The 25,187-nt window shown below is 30.0% G+C and overlaps 3 protein-coding genes across 4 annotated transcripts; 1 reads left to right on the plus strand and 2 right to left on the minus strand.

The window, feature by feature from the left end:
- Positions 1-353: 353 nt before the first annotated feature.
- On the plus strand, positions 354-8,332 carry sp3 (phosphatidylinositide phosphatase spermathreecae). Of its 2 annotated transcripts, XM_015329637.2 has the most exons (13): positions 354-759; positions 1,237-1,613; positions 1,710-1,973; positions 2,056-2,210; positions 2,327-2,499; positions 2,621-2,813; positions 2,887-3,214; positions 3,294-3,364; positions 3,610-3,834; positions 4,201-4,422; positions 4,507-4,820; positions 4,905-5,114; positions 5,183-8,332. In XM_015329637.2, exons 1-13 carry the CDS (start codon positions 663-665, stop codon positions 6,169-6,171), a joined length of 3,618 nt encoding a protein of 1,205 aa, XP_015185123.1. In that variant the 5' UTR covers positions 354-662; the 3' UTR covers positions 6,172-8,332. The 2 variants fall into 2 exon arrangements, with proteins under 2 accessions (XP_015185123.1, XP_015185134.1); XM_015329648.2 differs by lacking the exon at positions 3,610-3,834 and having other exon boundaries at positions 356-759.
- On the minus strand, positions 7,666-23,099 carry LOC107068958 (Dynein heavy chain at 62B). Its single transcript, XM_015325839.2, is given in 29 exon segments — positions 7,666-8,742; positions 8,809-9,072; positions 9,156-9,561; positions 9,637-9,883; positions 9,946-10,103; positions 10,171-10,637; positions 10,762-11,115; positions 11,193-11,938; positions 12,011-12,506; positions 12,568-12,864; positions 12,927-13,180; positions 13,287-13,573; positions 13,654-17,436; positions 17,584-17,830; positions 17,908-18,148; positions 18,232-18,349; positions 18,447-18,658; positions 18,888-19,049; positions 19,115-19,400; positions 19,562-19,716; positions 19,779-19,872; positions 19,956-20,336; positions 20,415-20,688; positions 20,788-20,998; positions 21,232-21,665; positions 21,668-21,942; positions 22,188-22,567; positions 22,668-22,856; positions 23,004-23,099. Coding segments are annotated over 29 exon segments (11,865 nt in total). The 3' UTR covers positions 7,666-8,391.
- On the minus strand, positions 22,955-24,683 carry LOC107071028 (cuticle protein 7). Its single transcript, XM_015329685.2, has 3 exons — positions 24,547-24,683; positions 24,260-24,391; positions 22,955-23,900 (listed from the first exon to the last, which is right to left on the minus strand). The coding sequence occupies exons 1-3, from the start codon at positions 24,556-24,558 to the stop codon at positions 23,643-23,645; spliced, it is 402 nt and encodes a 133-aa protein (XP_015185171.1). The 5' UTR covers positions 24,559-24,683; the 3' UTR covers positions 22,955-23,642.
- Positions 24,684-25,187: the final 504 nt, after the last annotated feature.

Raw genomic sequence — 25,187 nt, forward strand, 5'->3', positions numbered from 1 at the left:
GAAAAACTTAGTTTCTGTTCAATTACTAAAGTTAAACAATGATTGATATAGTTAGTTCTTGGATGATTAATAATATTTTTTAAAAAATCTGAAAAACAGTAAGACAGCTTTTGTAGAAAAATGTTAAAAAATTTCCTTAAATTCGTAAAAGAAAGGATAATAAATATAATAATATAATAATTGTGTGTGTGTGATATATCCATTTAAAAAAAAATAATTTTATATATATAATAAAGTATATAAATAATTCATACATTTATCTAGAAAGTTAGAAATAAAAACAATTATAGTACTTAAACGTATATGTATATCGTAATTTATTGTTAGTCGATTCTATAAATGACACGCGTATAAGCAAATATTCGACAAATCTACGTTTCTATTGGTCAGTTGAAATTCTATCAATAAATTAACTAGTACAATGTAAGATCTGAAAGCGCGAGTAGTATTCGATCTGTTATGAATAGAAGAAAAAGTAATTTGAGCTGTCATATAGTTTCATTAAAACATGAAAATTACGGAAGTAACATTGACGGTTAGTTAACTGATGTGGGATGGGTTAAAAAGATGGCGAGCTGTCATCAGTAGGCATATTTTTTGTCTAACAGAAGGAACGTCACAAATGCTTCGTAAAAAGTATCAGTCATTTAAAAGACTGAAAAATGGAACTCTTTCGCACTGACACACATTTTATTTTCGTTAAGGAAAGGCATAGTTTGTGGTGCGACAAAATTACTGGCCAATTTTCTGCTAAATCTGGTAAATATTAAATAAAATATGTATAATTTTATTCCTGTCGAATCTACTACATTCACATACTTTTATCCCACCTAATTTTATTCTAACGAATATTAAAAATTAAATGTCCACGTATTAAAACAGTCAAGTATATTAATAATAAATATTCATATCATTTGGATAATCTTAAATTTAAAAAATGTAAGCTTCTAGGTTGACAATACAACGAACCATAAAATTTGACGTTTCTTTGTTTCTTTGTGTACACTTTGATCGATCATTGTCATGTTTTTACTTTACATAAATCATTTATGATATAAGTAATATTGTAATTAACATAACTTTATAATATTTGTAATTAAGTTATTGCTATGTTAAATAATGTAAATATATTATTAAAGATAAATTAATATAATATAAAAAATAAATTAACCCTAACTTAAGAACTAACAATTTGATCCATAATAATAATAATAATATATCTTATTTTATATACAGATTGGGAATGGGCGTCTCCAAAAGATTTAGAATGTCTTGGAATGTTTTATGGAATAGTAGGAAAAATAGAGCAACCATCAGTATTAGAACCACGCTTGATGCTTATAAAAGAAGTTTCAGAAGCCGGAGAATTATATGGAGGTCATATAGTACATAGAATTAAATCAATCGCTTTCTTGCATATTGGGACAGATAACACGGAGATAGGATTACTTCCGTGTAAGAAACATCAACATTTACCAAAGAAAAAGGGAGTTAGTGGATTATTTGATGTACCGCAGAAAGCTGCATTCGCTAAAACATGGGGTACTATTAAAAGTGCCACAAATACTATTAAAAATACAACGCAGCAAGCTGCCGCTCTTGCAACATCACAGGTATAAACATAGCTGTAATAATAGAGAAAAGGATTAAATAATTCTAATATATTACGTATCATATGTGATTTCTAAACTTCTTCTTTTCATTACTAGGTCAAGTCTACAGTAAACAAACGAAGCGGAGTTAAAGATAAAGAAAAATTTGAAAGAAGAATCTTAGAAGAATTAAATAAAATATTTACAGAGACCGATTCTTTTTTTTATTGTGAAACTGGAGATATTACCAATAGTCTTCAACGATTATGCGTAGCTGAAACAGAAGAAACTAAAAACAATCAATGTAGACCTTTGTGGCAACGAGTAGATGATAGATTTTTTTGGAATAAACATATGTTACAAGATATAATTAATTTAAAAGTTAATACAATCAACATTTTTTCATATTTTAATATAAGATGTTCTAAATTAACTATTATTGGAAATAATATTATATTTTTAGACAGACAAAGCAGACTGCTGGATATTACCAGTCATTCAAGGATATATTCAAATAGAAAAATGCAAAGTTGAAGTAGGCTTCTATGATCAACCGCAGCATGAAATATTTAATTTAGCTATTATATCAAGGAGGAGTAGATTCCGTGCTGGCACTAGGTAATTTTTTATTATTATTATTATTATTATTATTATTATTATTATTATTATTATTATTATTCTGACAGTTTATCATAATAAATAAAATTAACAATCTAATATTGATTATAATAAAGGTATAAGAGACGTGGTGTTGACGACGAAGGTAAATGTGCCAATTATGTTGAAACCGAGCAATTGGTTTGGTACCACGATCATCAGGTATCATTTGTACAAGTTCGAGGAAGTGTACCAGTTTATTGGTCTCAACCTGGATATAAATATAAACCACCTCCACGAATAGATAAAGGTAAAATGTCTGTATTTCAAAAGATAAGAATTATAATACTTTACAAAATTATTTAGAAATTTAATAAATTTGTATACATGCTAATGTAATATAAAATAATAATCTTATAATCGTACTTTAGATGAAGCAGAGACACAAGTTACATTTGAAAAACATTTTGGTGAAGAACTTGATTTATATGGTCCAATATGTATTGTTAATTTAGTTGAGCAAACAGGTAAAGAGAAGATTATTTGGGAGGCTTATAGTAATCATGTGCTTAAGTACAATCATCCTGATATTACGTATACAAGTTTTGATTTTCACGAATATTGGTAGGTTTATATATTACTAAATTCTTAAATGTGTTATATTAATTATTACATTTCTATAATTTTTATTTAACAGCCGTGGTATGCATTTTGAAAATGTTTCTATCTTGATTAATGCACTTGATACAGTATTAACAAATATGAGTTACTGTTGGCGCGATAAAGAAGGTACAATATGTATGCAGAAAGGAGTATTTCGTGTAAACTGCATTGATTGTTTAGATAGAACTAATGTCGTACAAACAGCTATTGGCAAAGCTGTAATGGAAATGCAATTTTCAAAACTTGGCTTGATACCACCTGATGGAACTTTACCTACAAATATTAAACAAACATTCCAATTACTTTGGGCTAATAATGGTGACATTATCAGTAAACAATATGCTGGGACAAATGCTTTAAAGGTTTTTAATTTATTCTGTTAATTTATTATTATCCACTATTCAACTATATATATATATATTACTTAACTATATTTTTCAGGGAGATTATACGAGAACGGGAGAAAGAAAATTCACTGGATTAATGAAAGATGGCATGAACTCTGCTAATAGGTAAAGCTATGAACTTTTCATATATTTAAAACCTTTCATTTTCATTTCTTTTTTTTTTGATCCTATCAGCTGCCGTTTCAAAATTATATCATAAATTATCTTTTGTACCGAAATTTTCAGTTTATTAGATATTATGGATTGGTGATAAGATATTTTTACCACATCAAGTACCACAGTCAAGATTCAGTTAGACATTTCTAATTTCGTGCTTTGTAGATCCCTGACATCCTTTAATTTTCCAATAGATATTTTCAACAACACTTTATGGACGACTTACGCCAGGCAGCGATAGACACTTTGCTAGGAAATCTAATCAACGTTGATCAACTGAATAACGATTGGTCACATTATTTAGACATCCTTGATAACTGCTGCCTTGAACTTATTCCTACGAAACCACCAAATATAGAGCTTCAACTTGCTACACATCCTGAATTTCTTTATGCCACTGCTATGTATAATTTAGCAAGGTTCGTTTTCTGTCGAAACGAAAAGTTTGTGAAAAATGTGTTTAAGAAATAATTTCATTACACTACAATTTATATTTCACATTTAATTGAATTTTATGAATGATTGTAGTTATGCTAAACATAGTTTCATCGTGGATAATGGATCTTACACCGCATGATAATTAGTGATTAATCTTGCATTTATAGCAAATATTAGATTTGGCAGTTATTATTAATAAACGACATATCTATCTTTAACATAAGAAAACCTTGAAACATTTGAAATTTTTCTATTCCTATGGCAATAATTCTTATTATAAATTGTGTATGAAAGTATCATTGTAACAATTATAATTTTTTTTTTTTTAAATCATATTATGATTTCAGATATTATCTTAATCGCTTCAAAGATGTCTATAGGCAAGCTACGATTGATATGATGTTAGGAAATGCAGTTAGCGAAGAAGTATTTCAAGAACGTACAGAAGAAGAAGATAATGCTGCTACTGCAGTTCATGTTAAATTATTAATTGAAGATTGTAAAAAATTATTGATACCTGATCCTGAAGTTATTCTTGGGAGTTGGGGACTTATTGACGCTGATCCTTTGTATATATCAAATTTTTTATATTTTTTCACAAGGTTATTTATATATTTAAATAGATATATATTTTCTTTATTGATTATTTTTAGAACTGGGGATCCTACTGAAACCGAAATGGATACTATTCTTATATTAACTCGAGATAGCTATTATGTAGCAGATTATGACGACCAAATTGATAAAGTTACAAACTACCAAAGAGTTCCACTTTCTGATGTAATCCTTATTGAATTTGGCCAACCAGAAAGTACAGTTTCTATTTTTAAAAACAAACATTATCATTGTATTAGAATTAACTATAAGATGGGCGCAGAGTATGGTTACTTTCACATGTTCCGCAGTACAAACTTAAGATTTTTTAACAACATGGCTGTTGTAATAAAAACTGTTGAAGAAAGCATAGGTAAAATACTTCATATTTTAATATATTTTTAATAACAAAATAATATAGTAATTTATTGAGAATAAACAAATATTGTTATTATAGAATCCTTAAAAGCAATTTGTGAAGCTATTTCAGTAGCTATGAAAATAGCTGACTTACCAGAAATACCCATTGCGATGAATGTAATATTAGATAAACGAAAGAGCAAATTAGTTAATGTTAAAGGTTCTACAGGACTCTTAGATATTTCCTCATTTCCTGAGTTGACAAGAAATGTATCTGAAACACAATTATTAGCTCTCAAAAGTGCAGGTTTGTTTCTGTTATTAATACGAATAATTATCTAAACAAATAAATTCATCAATTATTATATTTTGCAGGTACAAAAGCACTGAGTAATATGTCGGAACAATTCAGTAAACTTAATAAATTAAGCCATAGCTTTAGCACAAAAAAACCAATCGACTTAGCTAAAAGTATAAGATCAAGAAAATCTGTAACATCTTTAAAACCAACTTTTACTGTTGGTAATAGAGATATTTCTGGAAATGTTAACAAGAAACGTGGTGATACTAGCAGCAGTAGCGATGAAGATGAAAATATTCAGATGACTTGTATTCGTAGTGAACAAACAAAAAACTATTCTCATGACAAAAATTTAATGGAAGCTTATAGTCCATCAATTGGAATCATAATGGGCGTTAAAGATACTGATATAGTAAATAATAGTAATCCTGATAATTATTTAGTTCAAACAAATATAGATAAGGATAATATATTATCTTCTAACATTAAAAAATCTGAATTTTATCTAATGCCACAAAGTGAATCTGGTAGTTCTCTTAGTGCTTCACCACAAAAAACTACAGCAACGACACCAGAAATAACTATTCAAAATGTAGCAGATATTTTAACCGAAGAAAAAGATAGATTAATGCATCCGACTTCTTTAAGTCTTTCAAAAAATATAAGTCAATCAACAGGAAAAGTAGACAGCAAAACACATTCAAGCAATTTAAAGAATAATACTTTGTTAATAATTCATAAATTACAAGATAAACAGAGATCAACATCTGAACAAGATCTAACATTGAATATTACTTCCTCGCAAAGCGAATCGGCCCTGAAATCGATAAAAAGTAGCATTACAGATGTCACAAGTCCAGTTGCAGCTACTGCCAAAGATATCTTATCACCTTTTTCAAAATTTGCTAAAGGTGTACAAACACTTGGAGCCAATTTAGACCCGAGGAAATTAAAATCAGGACAAGTGGGATTAGCGAGAAATTTATCGGATCATCATCTTGAAGAGCGTCAAAAACTTCAAGAAAAATGGGGTTCTTGCAAATCTACGTTGATCGCTTTATAAATTATTACAGCATAACTGTAAGTACATTACATTCAGCAACATGATAATGATGATTGTGTACATATAATAATTGAAAAAGAAATCCAAATGGAATACCAATTAAAAAATTCCATTATTTTATTTTACCACCATGTTGCTAAAACAATTATTAAGAAAACAGTTTAAAAAGAAAAAAGTATATTTTTTACTTTTATGAAAAATTGCCCTACCAAAATTATGTGGTCAATATTTTATACATGACAAAAACACTCTTCAGTTTATTATATTATAGAAATCTTTATTATTTTTCCAAAAAATAATTATGAGATTTTTATGTTTTTTTTAGCTCGAGTTCTATGCAAAATTTAATACTTAAATGTATAATGCTTTTGGCATATTTATACAGAATTTATACACAAGATAAAAATTTACTTATATGAGATTACTATTAATACTGTGTTCATAATTTTGCAACGTTTAATTAGACTGTGAGACAAAAATATGTATTATCTTAATAGATATACAGTAGAATTTTAATTATTCGATGATTATTTTAAAAATTATTTTAATACGTAGTGTTAGTAATGAAAATTTTAAGTATCATTGTACTTATAATTAATGATAAATTATATTTAACAAAATTTTGCATGAAGTCATTTAGTTGCATAATCTTATTTTTAGATAATATTCTTCTTATTTGGACTAAATACGAATAGTCAAAATTCTACTGTATTTGAAAAGTGAGATTTTTAAATAAGATTTTCTTTTTCTAATTCAGCTTCTTGCTGCATAATGAAATTTTTCCACAAATTAAAGCACTGTTGCCTTTCTCGTTGATATTACTAGTTGTATTTATTGGTAGAATGTTTTATTAATAAACATTTGTGAGTGCACTTTAGGGAAGAAAAGTTTTTTTATACAGCAAGTTGGACAAAGAAGCTTTTTAGTCAATTATGTAAATATAGACAAAAATGATATAAATGTAGTATAGTAAAATTGCGAAATATTAATACAAAAGATGACACACAGTAGTATTAATTAATAATAATAGTAATAATAATATTTAATATATATAATTGATGAAACAGCATAGCGTTACATGTGAGTTATTTAGATCACCGAAATATTTATTAATCATTTTGAATATTGATATATTCGTGACTAATTAAATATTATTTTGAACAAAATTATATGAATCTATACTCAGTACCTTCGAAATAACTCAATTATAGAGTACATCAAGATAAAGATCTAATTAAATTGACATAGTTAAATGATGTGATTAAATATAAACACACACGATTTAAAAAGATGCATAAAAGATGCTTATGCTTTTCAATGTAATTGAAATGATTATATTTTCCCCGATAAAAACTACAGTATTGATTCAGTATTGCTGCTGTATTGCAGATAACATGACTTACAACAAAAATCTCGATAATCTATAAATACATTATGTAACAAAAACAAGCATTAATCATAGCAAAATAGAGCAAATACTACTTATCGTTAGTATTTTATTAAAAAAAAAAAAATTATATTGTTATAAGTTTGTAATCATTATAATTAGTATAATTTAACGCGATTAATTATGTTATTTGTAAATAGGAATTATTAAATAGTTCTTATAAATTGTTCAAAAAAGAAATATCTAAAAAATATATATATACGTTGCCCTTATAAACCACACTTATTTTAGTCACGAACAATAGCCTGTGATACATTTTTGCAGATTGAATATAGTTTGTAAAGAAAATTGTAAATCTTGTAGATCACGTAGAAAATTTTGTAGAATAGACTATTGTGACAACTGTTTTTTAAATACCTTAGCGTATACAAAAAATTATAATTGTATAAATAAAATACCAGAACCTTGATCCATTCCAAATAAAATTTACCTTTATTGGCTAAACTTACGAATTGTATTTCTTCGATTATCAATTATGGTAATCCAATCAGCTTTATATATGTGGATGCAATGTAAAATCCAGTTCAAATTCAATCGTAATGTGTGTTATAAATATAGTAGCCAATAGAGGCTTTGCCTTATACATATATATATAAATATATATTCAAGAAACATGTTCTCGAAAGATCACAACAACAAAAATAAAACACATATATGCCAAATAATGCAAAGTGACACTTGTAGATGATGGAACAATAAAAAGCATCGTCAATATATCCTATCTATTCATTACATAATACTCTCCTTTCGATATTAAATAATATAGAAGGTATTTAATTATCGAGCTGACACAATAAAGCTAGACCTCTTTTAATCCAATGACTGACAGCCTTATTGGTGTCAAGAAGTATAGATAATACATAATTAGTAGAATGACCTGTAGTTTTTAGCACTCCAAACCGAGCAGATGTTATATATAAAGGACATTCGTATCGTCCTCTAATTATTATATTAATCGTTTCGGATGGTTTAAACCATATTATTGACATAGATTCCCAAAGTACTTTTGGATAACTTTCAGCAAGTAACATATTTTTCATATCCCACCTTGCACCAGCTAAATACATACCGTAAACATATACTCCGTCTATTGGAGATTCATCTAATTTGTATGATGGCATTACCTAAAAAATAAATATTATTTAATAAATTTAATAACATTATGATAAATTCACAAAAGAAGGTATTACTTGAAAATCAAAATTGATTTTATCAATCGGTATTTTATATTTCCTCGCGAAATTTTGTGCCGCAGCCGTTAAAAATGCATGAACGAATGAAAATCCGGATATCCAAAAAGTCTTTGGTTTTCCTTCTATTAACCATGTTTTAAAGAAATCTAAACGTTTTAAGAAATCGTCGATAAAACTTGACAATGGTTTTAATGTTGGATAAGCACTTGCTCTAATCCAAGAAGGTGGAACTTTATCATTAATTATGTGTGAACCTAAAATCTACAAAAAGGAAAAATAATTTTTAATATGTCATCATTGGATGATTAAATAATAGGAAGAAATTTTTATAGAATGTAATATACCTCCAAAGCTGCTGTCATTACTATAAGACCTTTTATAGCTCTTTCTAACATTACCAATGAATTTTTCATTTCAGCTAAAAGTATATTGTATCTTTCCATTTCTTGTATCAATACAGTGTTCATTGATTCCATATACATCGTTGGATATAATTTTTGAGCCTCTTCTATGTCAAACAGATCTGGTAATTTATTATAAATATTTTCTTTCATGAGCAACAATAATTCATCCTGTTTCATAATGTCACCAACAGTGACGGTTCCTTGAATTAACATCATAGAATCGAAAAAATTCTTAGAACTTTCAAGATCACGAGTTATTCCTGCATTCATGTGCAATCCGAATACTTCTGGTGGTGTAATAACGGGAATCCCTTCTATTTGTTCAATATAATCTTTATATTCGTGTCTAAAACAATTGTTTATACATATTAATAATATTGAAACATCACGAGACACGCGATTATTTTATACGTTTAATTACTTTTTAGGTAACATGTATTCTGGACCAATATCGGCGAACGAATAATTGATATTTGTGATTACATCAGGATTGTAAAAGTCATCTAAAATAGTATTTAAACATCTACGGTCTCTCTCATCTGTAACTCTTCCACCGTAGTTGCATTCACCCGTAAGATAAATGATTGCTTTAAATGGAACTTGTTCGTAATCTTCGATATAAAATTGAAGCTGCTGCACCGATATTTGTAGATCAGAATCATCGAAGCCTGTATAAACAAAATCACGATTAAACTTTTTCAATATCAGTAATGAAATATCTTCAATTTACCGTATTTAATATTCCACCCTTGAGGTCCATAATTTCTTCGTTCTTGGATGAGTGCATGAAAGAAGCATAAAGCGTATAATAATTTTGAATAATTTCTTTTCTTTTGAGGTGATGTATGGAAAAAATCTGGTTCTTTATCAGCTTCGGATAAATAACATCTGAAAATTAGAAATAAATAAATGGTTAACTTAATTGGTTTTTTCATTTTTAGAAATCATAACTAACTTCATAATATTTTGTTGAAGACCAGTCGGTGGTTCATTCGTCATTTTTAAACCATTTTGTAAAACTGTTATAGGAAACTTATCAGAAGGATAACTAGTCAACCATAAACGAAATTTAGTATGAGTATTTGTCAGATTGAAACTTTCGCAAATTTTTTCAAGAACAGGCATCCAAGATACAGCTAAATGACAGTTTTGTAAGCAGACCCATAAACCTTCGCGTTGAGCATCGCTAATTAATTTTTGCGCTATTGGACCCTGTCCTTGACCCAATGAGATAGTAGAAAATTTCGATAGATAATCCATATTATTGGCAAAGTTGGTCAAGGCTCCCATCGGATCGGAACCAGATGATAGAATAAAAATTAGTGGAACTGTACAAGTTGAATCCATATAAGATTTGGATAAATCAAATGGTGGTGGAGTTACAAATTTAATTCCTAATCCATCCTTAACGAATTCTCGTATCTGATGAGAAAGAATTTTAATTAAATTATTATTATTAATTTAATTTTAAGAATTTTAATATATATATAATGCTATAGTTAAAAAAAAGTAATCGTTTTAAATATAAATGTAAATATATAAATACTGCAATAATAATTTTGTCAGGTCTGATCATTCTTATAACAATTAATTTTTGAAAATAAGTCAATGTTTTTTCCCATGGTTCTGGTAAAGATTCTTTTTCAGGATTAAATAGATCGTAATATGCTTTCCATTTAGTTAAATTCTTGATAAAACTTTGTGAAAAATTTTTGAAATTTGGTAAAGTATCTATTCTATCGATTTCAGTCCACGATTTATCTGGAAGCCAATCGGGTGCTGGATTTTGTGTTACTTTTTTCAATGCCATACCACCAGATAAGAAAAATAGAAACTCTTCTTTATTTATTTGATTACTTGACAATAGAATCGTTGAATACAATACGAAAGAATATAATATCTAATAAAAATAATCAAACCGTATATTATGATATAGTTGATGCGTTTTAAAAAGAATATAACTACATTTATATTAACCTTATCTTTCTCAAATAATGATCTACAAACATTTTGATATAAATGATAGGTGAATGTACTTTTCAAAAATCCAAGTCTACGTTCTAAGACTTTACTTTTGTTTGCCAAATCAATGGAGACAACGTAAAGATTGATAAACCATTGCAATGAAAACTCATACATAGGATCTATGTTTGGTAAATCTGTAATGGTATAATAAAGAGCTGAACTATATTTCGCGATAGGTTGATAACTTTGACGAAAAACTTCGATAGTTTTTTCCGTCTTTTTTGCAGCTTCCTGTTTCTTAAGTATATCAATCGAAAGAATTTTAGATGAGTCCAAAATTTCGATCGCTTCTTCGTCTTCCAAAATACCACCACCAGCTATAGATAATGTTTTAAGAATATTATCCTCGACCTGTTTCAAGGCTCTCTTATTCGAAGCACTTTCGATTATCAAGTATTCTCGTTTTTCTTGCAAATCCAGTCTTTCCTTCGCTACAACGATTTCTAATAATTGATCTTCCAATCCCTCGATCGTCAAAGCAAAATTAATCAAAGTGATTTTATTAAAAACGTCTGGAAGATAATGAGGATTTCGTAATTTCGTAGTGATGTATAATCTAAAACGTAAATCATATTCAATGGCAGTTTCTCCTAAAGTAATATGCCATACTCCTGCGACATCATAAATGTTTTTCCTGAGAATAGGATCAAGAGGTGCTGGGAGATCTTCTAAAATATTTTCTATTAAAACTGGCTTTCCTAAAAAGAAAAGTACTATTTTAAAAAATAATATCGATATAAATGAAAACAATTTAAACAGAAAAACCCTACCATATTCAATAGCTTGCTCGATGATATTCATATAATTTTTATCCGTTACTTTGATGATCTCCAATTCGCTTTGTTTTTCCATATGACGAATCCACTTGTTTGCTTGACTCTGTGGATCTATGAACAAACTCCATCTCTTAGAATTATCCATGATGATCGCATTTTCTATAGAAAATTGATCTCGAGGTAAACCGAATATATTCCACGAATTAATTTTTATCTCGGTTCCTAATATTTCCACAAAATTGTAGTCAGGCGAACAAGGTATGTTCAAGTTTTGTACAAATACTTTCCACTTATCTATATTTTCTGTTCGATAACTAGCCGTGAACGGGCCGAGATAAGCTATAACTCCGCAAGAAATTAAAATATCTCCTGGAAGCATGTCGTAAGCTGTTTTCAAATTAGCAGCTGCAGCTAACCAACGATCTTTTTCCCCTCCTAAACCATCGATCAGTTTTTCGGCACGTACGAGTTTGCTTCTACAATTAGCAACCTGACGGATGAAATTATCATCGTGTATAATCGTATTAATCATGGAAACGTTATTTAATTACTTCGTTTTCCAATTCGAGCTTCTTTGCGAGAGTAGTTTGCAATCTTTCGTTTAGATGATAAAGTTTTTCCGTCAAATCAGAGAGCATTTGACGTCTTTCGTTTAAGAACGCCATGGTCTTTTCGTATTCTGTTTGTGCTGCTGCCAATTTGGCTTTTTTCGGTGCAACTTCTTTGATTACTTCGTCGTACAATACCATAGCACGAACCCATTTGCAAAGACCCTCAGCAGCTGATGATGCTCTGGCTACAATTCTTGGCTCGAAATTTTTATCCGTCATGTATGTCTTCTTAATTTCCTGTATTAATACAAAAACTTTAGTTTCAATTTTCAACATTTTACTGTGTATTGATATCTTACATCCATTATATGAGTTGGGATATTGTCTTTGTCATATTGACGCAAAGTATCGAGAAACCTCATATCACCTAAGAAACGTTTACTGGGTGTCCAATAATCTAAAATTCTACGTCCAGTAATTGGATCATCGATTTTAACTGGAGGTATTCCCATCATAACGCACACTGCAGCCATTACTAATTTCACTCCTTCTGGAGGACTTTTCATCGTCTTTACAACCGAGATATCAGCAGGTTTAAGTGTATTTAATGCAGCTACATTTCATAGAACACAATATCATCGCCAGTTAGTACAAATGATTATTATAATGAACAATGATGTGTATGATGATGTTAAACTATGAAATGAAAATGTTATAACCTATTGCTTCGTCCAAAGCAGGAAGGGCTTGAGCCAAATCAGCCTCACATTCCAACTTTAAGTTCTCTGCAATTTTGGCTTGAACATTGGCTGCATCTTCGTCTTTTTTAACCAAAATCGTTGCTTTCTCAACACTCACATTCTCCGTTTCTATTTGCTTCATAGTTTCTGTGGTTTCTTTTGCGGACAATTCGAGTTGCGGTCTTAATTCCGAAAGAACCTCTTTCATACGTTGAATCTGTTCGGCAGCAAATTCTAACTTGTTCAAACCATTGAGATATCGATCCCTAAATATCATGAAAAAAATATAATAATAAATTGATGCAATTATATAGAAAACACAATGTAACACATCAACGAGAGATACCTTGCCAGAGTGAGTTCTTTTTGTTTCTCGTCAATTAATTCGACGTAAGTATGCATCAGATCAAGAAAACTTGCTGTAGTAATGTAAGTTATTCTACCAGATAATTTATAAAAATGATCACTGATATCCTTGGCACAATTATGAAAATATTTACAAGCAGTAACGGCGTTAACTTTAACGTCCTCGTCGACGTTGATATTTGCTGTATTGTGAAGTGCTATTTGTTCGAGTGCTTCCTCGGGCCATACTTCGAACCAATCGATGTTGCAACAATTTACTAAACTCGGATAAAGTCTTAATCTTATTCTGAAAGTATCACCGATTGGACTGAAGCATAACATTATGTGTAACATTTCTTTGCAACGATTAATAAAAAATGTTAATACAGCTAGCACGGATATGTCCAAATTACGATTACCACCTTGAGCATCCAATCGACACATCTCTATGATCTCTTGTTTTTCTTCAATTGTGAAAAGATTAGGTACTTCTCCGATATTAAGAAGACTATCGATATCAGCTAGGAAAGCTTCTTCCTTGATCTGTCCTTCAGAAAATAGAAAGACAAAATTTTTACCAACTCCACCGGAATTCTTTAAAACCTTTTTAATGTCTTCCCTCCATTCGTTCAGCCCATACGCGCTACCAATTTCTGGTTGAAAAAGTCCATGTCCAGCCATGCTAGATGCTAATTTTGTTAAAGATTGTCGTCCGGAACCACTAACACCAATCATTAATAAACTGCCGTTAGAAATGGTAAGTACTCGACAAATTCTTGCCAAGTGTTCCAAAGCATAACGGAACATCACTATGTCGATTTTTTTCCTATGAGTATTGTTGTATTCTTCGAGATAAGCCAAAGCTACTTCTCTATATTCCGTTATCGAAAGTATTTCCTCGTAAAGACGTTCATCCGCTGATGCTTCCATATTCATAAAATTACTATAGATCAAACTTCGTAAACTTTCTTCTGTTATTTTGCCTTGAAATTTCGGCAGATGATCGAATACCGTATCGAATGATTCTTTTAATACATTTTGTGTGGTATCTTTTATTTTGTCAAATAGCCAACGATGATCCGTTGCGTCTATCAAACGATCACCAAATACTCTTAAGATTTCGTGGACCCATAATTTGGTTAAATTATTTTTCGACGCGGCACTTTTTGTTTTTATCAATATAAAACCTAATATTACTCGAGTAAAGTCACGAAGGTTAAACGAATAATGTGGTTTAGCCGGAGTTGGTCTGAATTCCTTGCTAACTGCTTTGTATAACTCCATAGTAGCATTCACGAATTCGCTTATGATCGGAATAATTGATGTCGTGAAACCATTTCGTTTGAGTCCGATAAAGGCTATATTCGTGAAAATTCGAGTAACGCTTTCCGTCGAGAATTCACTGATGGAATACAGATTGAAATGACGGAGAAATCTTTGATAAATTTCTTGTCTACTACCACCGGGTGGTGCCATAGCACAAATAAACATTGTATCGAGAATCCAGATTTTTTCTGGCTTTTTTAGCTCGTACCAGCTACCATGATCGAAAAATTGACGAAGCAATTCGATTGCTGATTGAGAACCGAAAGTTTCTTTAGCTGGCATGTTAACTTCATCGATGAATACTATACACTGTGTACCCGGTAATGGACCTAATTGGTTTCTCTGTCTTTTATATAACTTAGATAATACTAATTCTTGAGTAATCTTAGCTGTTGTGTTCGGTGTAAAGATGATAAAATTAGGCAAATATTTCGATTCATCCAATTTGTTCATCAGCAAGTCCTTAACGTAGAAACTTTTACCAGTACCAGTATCTCCCTGTATTAAAAATCGTTTGCGATGTTTGATATGCATCAAGAATAATAACTGATATTTAACCGTATCTATGGTGGGTATCATAATGTTGCTAATAGTTTGGGTATCATCGTATCGTTCCGATTTACATAACTCGGCAAGACGTTTCCATGATCCTTTACTTTTAAACGTGTAAAAATAATCATGAATAAGTTCGTCTCCTGGTATTGAAATTAATGATTCCTCGATACTTTCGGGCATGGGATAGTCTTTGTTTTCCTTTTTCCAAAATGTTAAATAAAATTCATTGAATTTGCATCGAGAATCAAAATCCAAAGTACCACCGGCTCCCCAAACCATTCCTAATAGCATAGCAGCTTGTAACCATGGTACGATATATGTACTATACGTTTTTGGGTTATCTTCCACTGCAGTTTCTATGAACATCTCTATGAGATTCATTATCGATACAACCTGATGAATTTGACTTACACTTACATACATGTGACACGTTTTACGAATGAATTCCAAGCAAGGATCTAGCAACCATTGGAAAAGCTCATTTATGAAATCTTCATGATCCTCTTTCCATTGTGGATTCAAACGTGCTATCCACGAATCGATAAACGGCTGCCAACCGAGTACACGAGGTTCAACATAAATCATTCCACAACGTGACACTGTTGCAGGAGATGCATGGAGCAAATCCATAACTTCGAATATCATCGACATCACGTTTGACATTTGCATTATTTCGCCAGATGTAAGGCACAGTTTTTTATTATCATCTAGAACAGTATTGAGATTCTCAATCCAAAGGGCATCGACTGGACCATCGAAAATAATCCACTTTCTATGATCAGTTTCTTCCATACAATATTCTCTAAATGCAACTGCACATACACCGTCTGACCACTCGGAGGATACTGGATCGAAGTGTCCATACAATTGTTCCAATGTTATAGATTTAGGATTGATCGTAAAGTATTTTGTTACGGCACCATTCTTATCGTTCCATTCATGCATCAAAGTTAACGCATCAGCCAAGGTATGAAGAATAGATGTCTTTCCACCAAAAGGTTCACCAACTAACATGAAACCATGTCGAACGATCATCATCTCGTATGTTTGGATGATTTTTAATAGAAAAGTATCAACCGTTTGTAAATTTCTCTTCTTGGCAACTTCATGAACTGCTGACAGTAATACGTCATAACTTGGAGCTGGCAAAGTTAATCCCGGAAAGAGATCAGATACTATTCCTTGAAACAATGGTATGTCATGAGCCAAAAATTTGGGTAAATTGACATCAATAATAGAACGAAGTAAAAGTACCGCTTCGTCCTCATCGGGAAATTTCAATTTGATATTTTGTGCTGCCGTTAAAACACTTTTCACTGCACGCATACCGTAATCGTAATGGGATTGAGTTGATAATTGTTCTGAACATAATTTATATGTTGCTACGATCTTAGTTGATAATGCACGAGCCGTATTAAAACCCGACGAGTAAAGAAAAATTTCAGCTATCATAGCATAATCCGGTACCATCATTGCCACAGTTCTGAAGAGAACTTTTAAATTATCTGGTAATTCCGAACGACCAGCGTATCCAGGATTCATCGTGATACAAATATAAACGGCAGGATTCAATTGCAATTCTGTACCCTCGAAAACGAATTTTTCTACATTCGCTCGTACCGCTTGCACTATAGAAAGGATTTGTTGTGCTACCACTGATAAAACTTCCAATTCAATTCGATTGAATTCATCGAAACACGACCAAGCGCCACAGGCTGCTAAGCCTTTGAAAAATTTACCCATATTTTTATAATCAAGACCTTCCGAACAATTAAAAACTATACACTGTACAGCGAGAGCTCTACTAAGGTCCTTCACTGTTTCGGTTTTTCCAGTACCCGCAGGACCTTCGGGTCCTCCATTTAAATGCAAAGTATACGCACCTATCAAAGTACGATAACACCTGTTCGTTGAAAATTTTTCTATTACTTGACGTAAAAATTGGATTATTCAGAAAGTTCGTACCGATTCTGATATAAACGTATGTACACTAAAAAATATAAATCGTCACGAACTTTCCAATAAATTCAACAAAATTATTATAATTTACCTATCAGTTAACGGCGTGATCACAAGACGTGATGTATTTCCAATATACTCGTAAGCATACGGTATAGTTGCATGTATTATTCTAACAAATACATCATCTTCCCAATAATAACGAAGCTGAGCTAACCATTCGAAGTCTTTCTCGTCCATAATTTGTTTATCAACGAGCATTTTAACTATGTCCATAGCGTGAACATCGATCGTGATAAGAGCATTCAATGTGATACGATTCTGTTTTGTTAATTGACCTAAAAAAAATCGTTTGTTATTACAAAATAATATTTAGACGTGGTTTTGAATAATTCTTTGAAAATTGTATCAACACCTTTGACCAGATTAACCATGTCAAGAATTTGTAATTGTAATTTTTCATAAAGTGCTTTCAAAGTTGATGGTATACGCGACAATAAACTACTTTGAACTTCCATAGACCAATAAATTTGAGCAACACAAAGTACGATCATGCCAGGCCAAATTTGGACCCACATCACACGTTCGTTTGTATCGTAATCCAAATAACTCAAAAGCATTTCGTGTCTTATCGATTTTATCATATATTCCTCTACCTGTCAATTATTTATATGAATTTATTATAAAAAAAATCAGTTATTAAAATTTGAAATATTTCGACAGAAGCATTTTAGTTTACCTGAATAAGCCATTTTTCTACGCAACCACGTGCAGCTTCAGTTGAGATAAGATTTTGCAACATTATCTCTTCCTTTTCATCGCTGATCATAGAATAAATTTCCAAGGACTTATTAAATCTATGAGGTAATCATTATCGATCATAATGATAAAAAAATCTAATTATAGAGAAGCCAAGATTTTTCATTTTATCAAATTACGTAAATGAAAACCCACCCGAGCCTACTAATTCCTTCAAAACATTTTTTCAAATGAGGCTGTACCCGAAGTGGGTCCTTCGTCTCTGATAGAATTTCAAGCATATCGTCGTTACTCAGGAAGAAGAAACGTGGAAAGAAGAGTCTTTTTTTCTCTAGATAATTATATATACCATCGTTAACCGTTTCCATCAAACTATTAGCTTCTCTCATAACTTCTAATAAACCGACCTAATAAAAAAAAATAGAAAGTTTTTAACATTTTTAGATATTACAGATAGAACTTGTATTATATATATGGTTTACGAAATAAACCAATGATTATAAAAATGGTTTAACAATAAATTAAACAGCAACTTAATCCAAATTAAGTAATTGAAAAACCAAATTAATTATTACGAATTGATAAAACAATTTTTACGGTTTGTCATTAAAGAAAAATAATATTTAAATAATTTACACTCCCAGCAGTTTCCCTAACACGGTGATCTCTTTTAACAGCTTGCATAGCATTCCGAAAAATACCATCGACTTGAACAAATAATACATTTTCGTCGGGTAACTGGGCAACGATATCTTTGCTCGAAAATATTGGTAACAAGTACATCCATTGTACTTGAACCTATAATTGTTACAAATATTAAAGAAGAAAGAATAGTAAAAATTTATAATTAATAATAAACAAACCTTTGTCCATTCATCGATAGTATCTCTTATACGAAGTAACTTCTGATAAAAATCTTCCACTTCATTTTTAATCTGTTTTACAAACGCTGAACCACGCATAGTTTGTATCTTTACAATATGTTCTTCTAAAATTGTGTGTATGTTATCTACCTGGGTCAATATTTCAACGCCAGAATCTTTATGCGGCATTGTTTCGAAAAAAACGTCGTCCCATTCTTTTAATATTTTATGAAAAGTTTGCTCGAGATTCAATTCTTTCGATGCACTGACGCTTATTAACTCGTATCTTAAATTAAATCAAATTTAAATTATTATTTTACAAATTCTCCTAACTATTATTTATATATTAAATATTAATTACTAATTAAAGTGTTATAGATAAACATTAACATGACAAATAAACATATAATTGATTAAAATAATTAATCATTAATAATAAATAACTACTTGTCTAAGTTTTCTAACAAATCCATGTTTATCATTTTTCGTAAAGTTGTCCCAGCATTTGGTGTAAGATCAAAACCTGCGATGATTGACATTTCATCCCAATGATGTTGTCGAAGCGCAGGATTACAAAAAACTATCACAAGTGGAACGTATACCTAAAAATATTATTTATTTTATTGAGACAGTAATATTATTATATATTTTTCTTTTTAATTACTTTGAACCATTTGATATTTTCGATAATTTGATACGAAAGTTTTATAGGAACCGGTTGTTGATAAGGATCTGGATCATCAATCAAACCTGTAAAACTGATATACCAATTAAAATGTAAAACAAATCTCGAAATTTTGCAAAACTATAAAAAAAATAAAACAAGTGATAAAAGAAAAACCTGTAAGGATAATTCGTCGCTAGTTGTAATTTGATTTTTGTTCTGTATTGTTTGCTCATTTTGGTAAAATTAGCAAAGAACTCGTTACATTTGGCATCGACTTCATATCCATCGAGATATTCGAAGGGTCCATCCAAACAAACATCCCGAAATCTTTGCCATTTGCAAGATTGATAAATAATCTCGTAAAAGGGCATTATAATGTCCTTTAATTCGTTAATTAAGTGATATTGAGTAAGTGGAAAATTAAAAAGAGCTTCTTCATGGTTAATCCATTCTGCTTGTTCATCCATTCGATCCAAACCTCTTATCAATTTTCTAATATCTTCAATATATTCTGTAACGCGTTTAGCGTCATCCATATCGTTCATGATCGTTAATCTACAAGTAACTATGTTGTTAAATGTGATTGAATCATACTAAAACATGTAAAAAAAAAATAAAAAAAACAGAATTTACCTTGGAAACATCTTTTCAACTTTAGTATTCAATGCCAACACTTTACTTTGCAAATTCTCTTCCAATTCGAATTTCATTTGTTCGTACATACTGCTACTATGTTTAAAAATTGGTCTTATCTTTTTCAACCAATTGACAGTGGTATTGTTTAAATCAATATGATCAACACTCAAGCTCGTCATTTCGATCAAGGATGCCATCATGTTTAACGATAATGTAATCCTATCGTTCATCTCTTCCATCGTTGTACTTACGGCTACTATCATGTATTTACCTATAACATAAAGAAATAATTATATATAAACTAAATGAAAATACACTAAAATTTTGGAGCCCTATAATATTAGTAATTTTCTCGATAAAAATGACAAACCTAATTCGAGAAGTTCCCTCGTTGTTTTGGGTACATTAAGTGCCTTTTCTTTCAATGTTTCGAACACTTTACATATTTCGAGATTATAATTTCGATGACGTTTTATCAATTCGTTGATTATTAATTCACGTCCTGATTGAACATATGACATAAGTGCAATTTTGCCGTCTGATTGATGTAATATTGCCATCAAAAAATATTCTATATTAGGCTAGAAATATGAATTACGTTTTCTCCAATGAATTTTGCTTAATGAATTAAACATAAATACCAATATGCAGGATGTCCTACATAAAGTGTCAATAATTGTTTTTTTTCTTTCTTCTAAATTTAATCTCTATAAATATTTGTTTAAAAATTCCAAATCTTTTAATATAGAATGAAAAAACAATTTGTAACACAATTTCCTATTACATGGGACATCTTTTATTTATCTTTACGTACCAATCCATTAATTTCTCTAACTAAACGATTAAAATCTTCAACTTTTTCAACGCTCTCCTCAAAAGTATGTTTTCCAGCAACGTAAGAAATGACTTTTTTTCGAGTTTTGATATCATAAGCAACGCCAAACTTTTCTTGTAATTGTTCGATGTAATCGGTAACAGGTTGATATAAATTTGTAATTATTTGTTCAATTCTTTCGTCCACTTCATCCAAGTACCATTGTGGTAACTTGACCGAGATCACTTGGTGAGTAGTTTTCATACCGATCCAAGATTCCAAAGGTGGTAATTCTTGTGCAGCATTAGCAATTTCGTTGATAATAAAGTGAAATGAATGATAAATTTCATTGACTGACGGGTAGACGAATAATTGATTTCTTTCACATTTTAATTCTAGCTGTTGGTTGGAAAATATTAAAAATATTTTCGAAACGATGTACTCTTCATTATGATTACTTATACCTTTATTAAAGGTGCCGTAAAACAATTGTCCAATACTGTTAGCCATTCCTCTATGGTATTCATCATACAAGCAATTATTTGAAGTGATAATAAATTTGTAGCACATCGAAAAAAATCATTGGTCATAGCCAATGGAACGTCGTAAAGATAACGTGAATGGGAAAGGTTTCTAATCACGCTACCGTAATACGAATTGGTTATAAGAAGAGTACCTCTCTTTAAATCTGCATCCAATAAATCCAAAAGTCTGTTGTAATACGAAACAAGAATAATAATTAATTTAATAAATAACAAAATGTTGAGACTTTCACTATTTTATATCTAAATAATCAACATTAATTTATTACCAAAAACTGCAACTTTATTAATATTAAAGTCTTTTAAACAAATTTACTACTAGTATCAATAAAATTGAAAGTTTTAAGTGAACTTTATTTTATATTGTTAATTTGCGTCGGATTTGGAATTATTAATAAAAACATGATAGAATACCTGTTTAAATCAAGAATACCGATCTTTCTATAACGTCGAAAATCGCATATAGAATTACCACCGAATACCGTGTAAGCTCTAGCAACAATATTTCTCATAAATTTATGAGGAAAATAATATCTCTTAGCAAAGTCGTAACGACGTTTTTGATAAATAGTAGAAAATTCTGGTGGATCGAGAAGTTTAAATGGTGCTGAGAGCGTATAATCCAAAATGTTACAAGATTCTTGACATTCAATAGCGATCACGGAATTAACAGACATATTGTGTATGTCTTGATAATATTGATCCTTCACTTCTTTTATGTGTTCTTCGAAAATGTCTTTATATTTTTCTTGAAGTTTAGGTGTTACCAACATTCTTATACGTTTCTCCCAATTCTATAAATTTGAATAACTTTGATGTTGAATTTATTTAGTAAAAAATAGAACAAATTTAATTAAAATTATAGATTTTAAAGATAAATCTGGTTTAACTAACATCTAGGAGACCAAGCGTAGACATTTTTTGAGCATATTGTTTCATTTTCACGAAACAAGTATTTTCTGATACGCCTAAATCGCATTCTTTTATTATGATAGGACGAAACGCAAGGATATCGTCGTAACGAAAAGTTTTTGCCTTCTTGGAGGCTTCCTCGATCACATCTTGAACTTTTCTCATAGCAATCTTGGAAAAAAATTGAATTTATTTTATTTTAATTATAACACAATGATCATAATTAATTGGATTTAATTAACGCATGATCGTACAAATTAAATGATTGATATATTATATGCGAGTTCTATATTATTGATATCATATATTTGATCAAACCTTATCTAATTTAAACATAGACAATGGATTCTCTTTCTTAACATCTTCTTTAAATACTAAAACGTTTGTAATCTCCGATACTTTGGGTACATCCATTTTCTTGTTTATTAGATCGTAAAATTCTGTCTTAATGTTAGATATGGCTCTTAATAAATTCTACGTATGACAAATGTTAATTTTTATTATTTTTAATTATAAGCTATCGACATTTCTTTAATCAGAAAATACATATAACCACAATATTCAACATTTATCAGTATATCTATCCCTTGAAATTAGTAGCAACTTTTTGACTTATCAATATTCCGAGTACAATTACGTACATACGTCATAAAATATGTTATACATACATGAGTCGCTACATTTTAATTTATAAACAATTCATTCGATATAACATTTATTTCTAATCATTTTTCTAATCAATTTTTACGAAGCGTATAATATTTAATAAATTTATTACAAAACTTATAACACAAACAATTATAACAGAAATAATAATGGAGTTGTCAACATTTTTTTTTTTAAATCGCTGATACCATCAACGTAATACCACAAACTTCAATTTAACATATCAACCAATAAAAAATTAATTTTTAATTGAATTAAATTCGAAGTAATTCTTTCTAATACTTATATTATTTAATATCTATAACCATCGTCCCCGCCAGTACCAGCAGATGGTGACGGTGCTGGATAAGTTGCTGTTCCCTCGTATCGTACATTTGGTCGATAACCAGCGTTATCAGCAACGTAATCAACTATTTGTGTTCTACCATCGGGAAGAAGAACATGATATGTACCAGTTGCTTCCTGATCCTTTCGATTTTCACGATGACCAAAATCTAAACCAGCAACAGCATCCTGCACTTCGTATGAAAACTCGTAATTTGCTGGATCCTGATAAAAGAAAACCGTAAAGAAAATAATTGAAAATTTTAGTTCAAAAAATATACGAAATTTCAACGAACGATTAAATTAAATTGCATTAAAAATTATTAATTTGTTTGTGTAAAAATATGTGTGAGATTTTTTTTATTGATTATTTTGATTTATTATTGTGAGATGAAACATTTGAGGAACTGTTTGATTTTAGATTAACACGAAAATTGACTGAATATTATATTTAAATAATTATTCAATTTTTATATTAAAATTATATACAAAAATTAATTATAATTGTGTAGAAAATAATATCATTTATTTAAACAAAAATTAATATATAATATAATTGATAAATGTACGATTTATCTTATTACCCCAGCCCATTCATCTGGATGTCCTGTTCCACCAGGTGCACCACCAGGAGGACGAGATACGCTTGGAGGAAGATAAGAAGGTCCTTGAGGTTCACCTCGAATTCCTATCAGCATCATTGCTAATAATAATACCTATGAAACAAGGAACAATTTCAAAAACGTACACACACGATTAAATTTACTAAATTATTCGCCGAAAAAAAGCACAATTTTAAAACAAGAAAAAAAGGTTTAAAACATCGACGTAAAAAAGATTTTTTTTTTATTCGTAATAATATCACACAAACCTTTCGAATCATTGGCAGATCGTCCTAATCTTCTAGTGTTCAAAACTAAAATAACTCAACGTTACAGCATCGCCAGGTTTTATACACCACGTTCTCGATTGCATCTTTTAAAAGTAGAAATGGAAGCACGGTTATTGTGGAAGCTTTAATGCGAGCGCATAACCGTAATTATAGTTAATAATAAAACCGCAGATTTCTGACCGCATAGCTGCAATCATTTATTCGTTGTATTCACAGTAGTTCCTGATACTTTGTAATATTTATTGTCTATTCTTTTACATTGCTTTAATCGCGTTAATCAAGGCTTCTTCGTAATTTGCATTGCGCCTATCGAATTTCTGTATTATATACTTAGAAATTTAGAAATTATTATTTTTTTTTATTATCTTTCCGCAATCGTAATATTTTTGCATAAGCTTTAATCCAATAATTGAAAAATATTAGTAATGTAACATAATATTAATCTATTTCATTCATGTAACTATTTATAATTATAAATACGTGTATATGCCATATGAAAACAATGTATTAAAAGGATTGCAAAATTTTGTTTATACGTCGCTGTATGTAATATTGTCTCTCTTCAGTTCCTTTTATAAAAACGTATGTTTAGAGTTAAACAGGGTGATTGATTGATATAC

The sequence above is a fragment of the Polistes dominula genome, unplaced genomic scaffold, assembly GCF_049000335.1.
Source record: "Polistes dominula isolate Pdom_NZ unplaced genomic scaffold, Pdom_raw_medaka contig_15, whole genome shotgun sequence".
Classification (NCBI taxonomy): domain Eukaryota; kingdom Metazoa; phylum Arthropoda; class Insecta; order Hymenoptera; family Vespidae; genus Polistes; species Polistes dominula.

Excerpts from the sequence above, each read along its gene's own strand:
- LOC107071028 (XM_015329685.2), bottom strand. Across the intron at positions 23,901-24,259 it reads ATCCAGATGAATGGGCTGGG|GATCCAGCAAATTACGAGTT; the intron begins GTAATAAGATAA and ends TTCTTTTATCAG.
- sp3 (XM_015329637.2), top strand. The coding sequence starts at position 663 with ATGGAACTCTTTCGCACTGACACACATTTTATTTTCGTTAAGGAAAGG. Across the intron at positions 2,211-2,326 it reads AGATTCCGTGCTGGCACTAG|GTATAAGAGACGTGGTGTTG; the intron begins GTAATTTTTTAT and ends ATTATAATAAAG. Across the intron at positions 2,500-2,620 it reads ACCTCCACGAATAGATAAAG|ATGAAGCAGAGACACAAGTT; the intron begins GTAAAATGTCTG and ends ATCGTACTTTAG.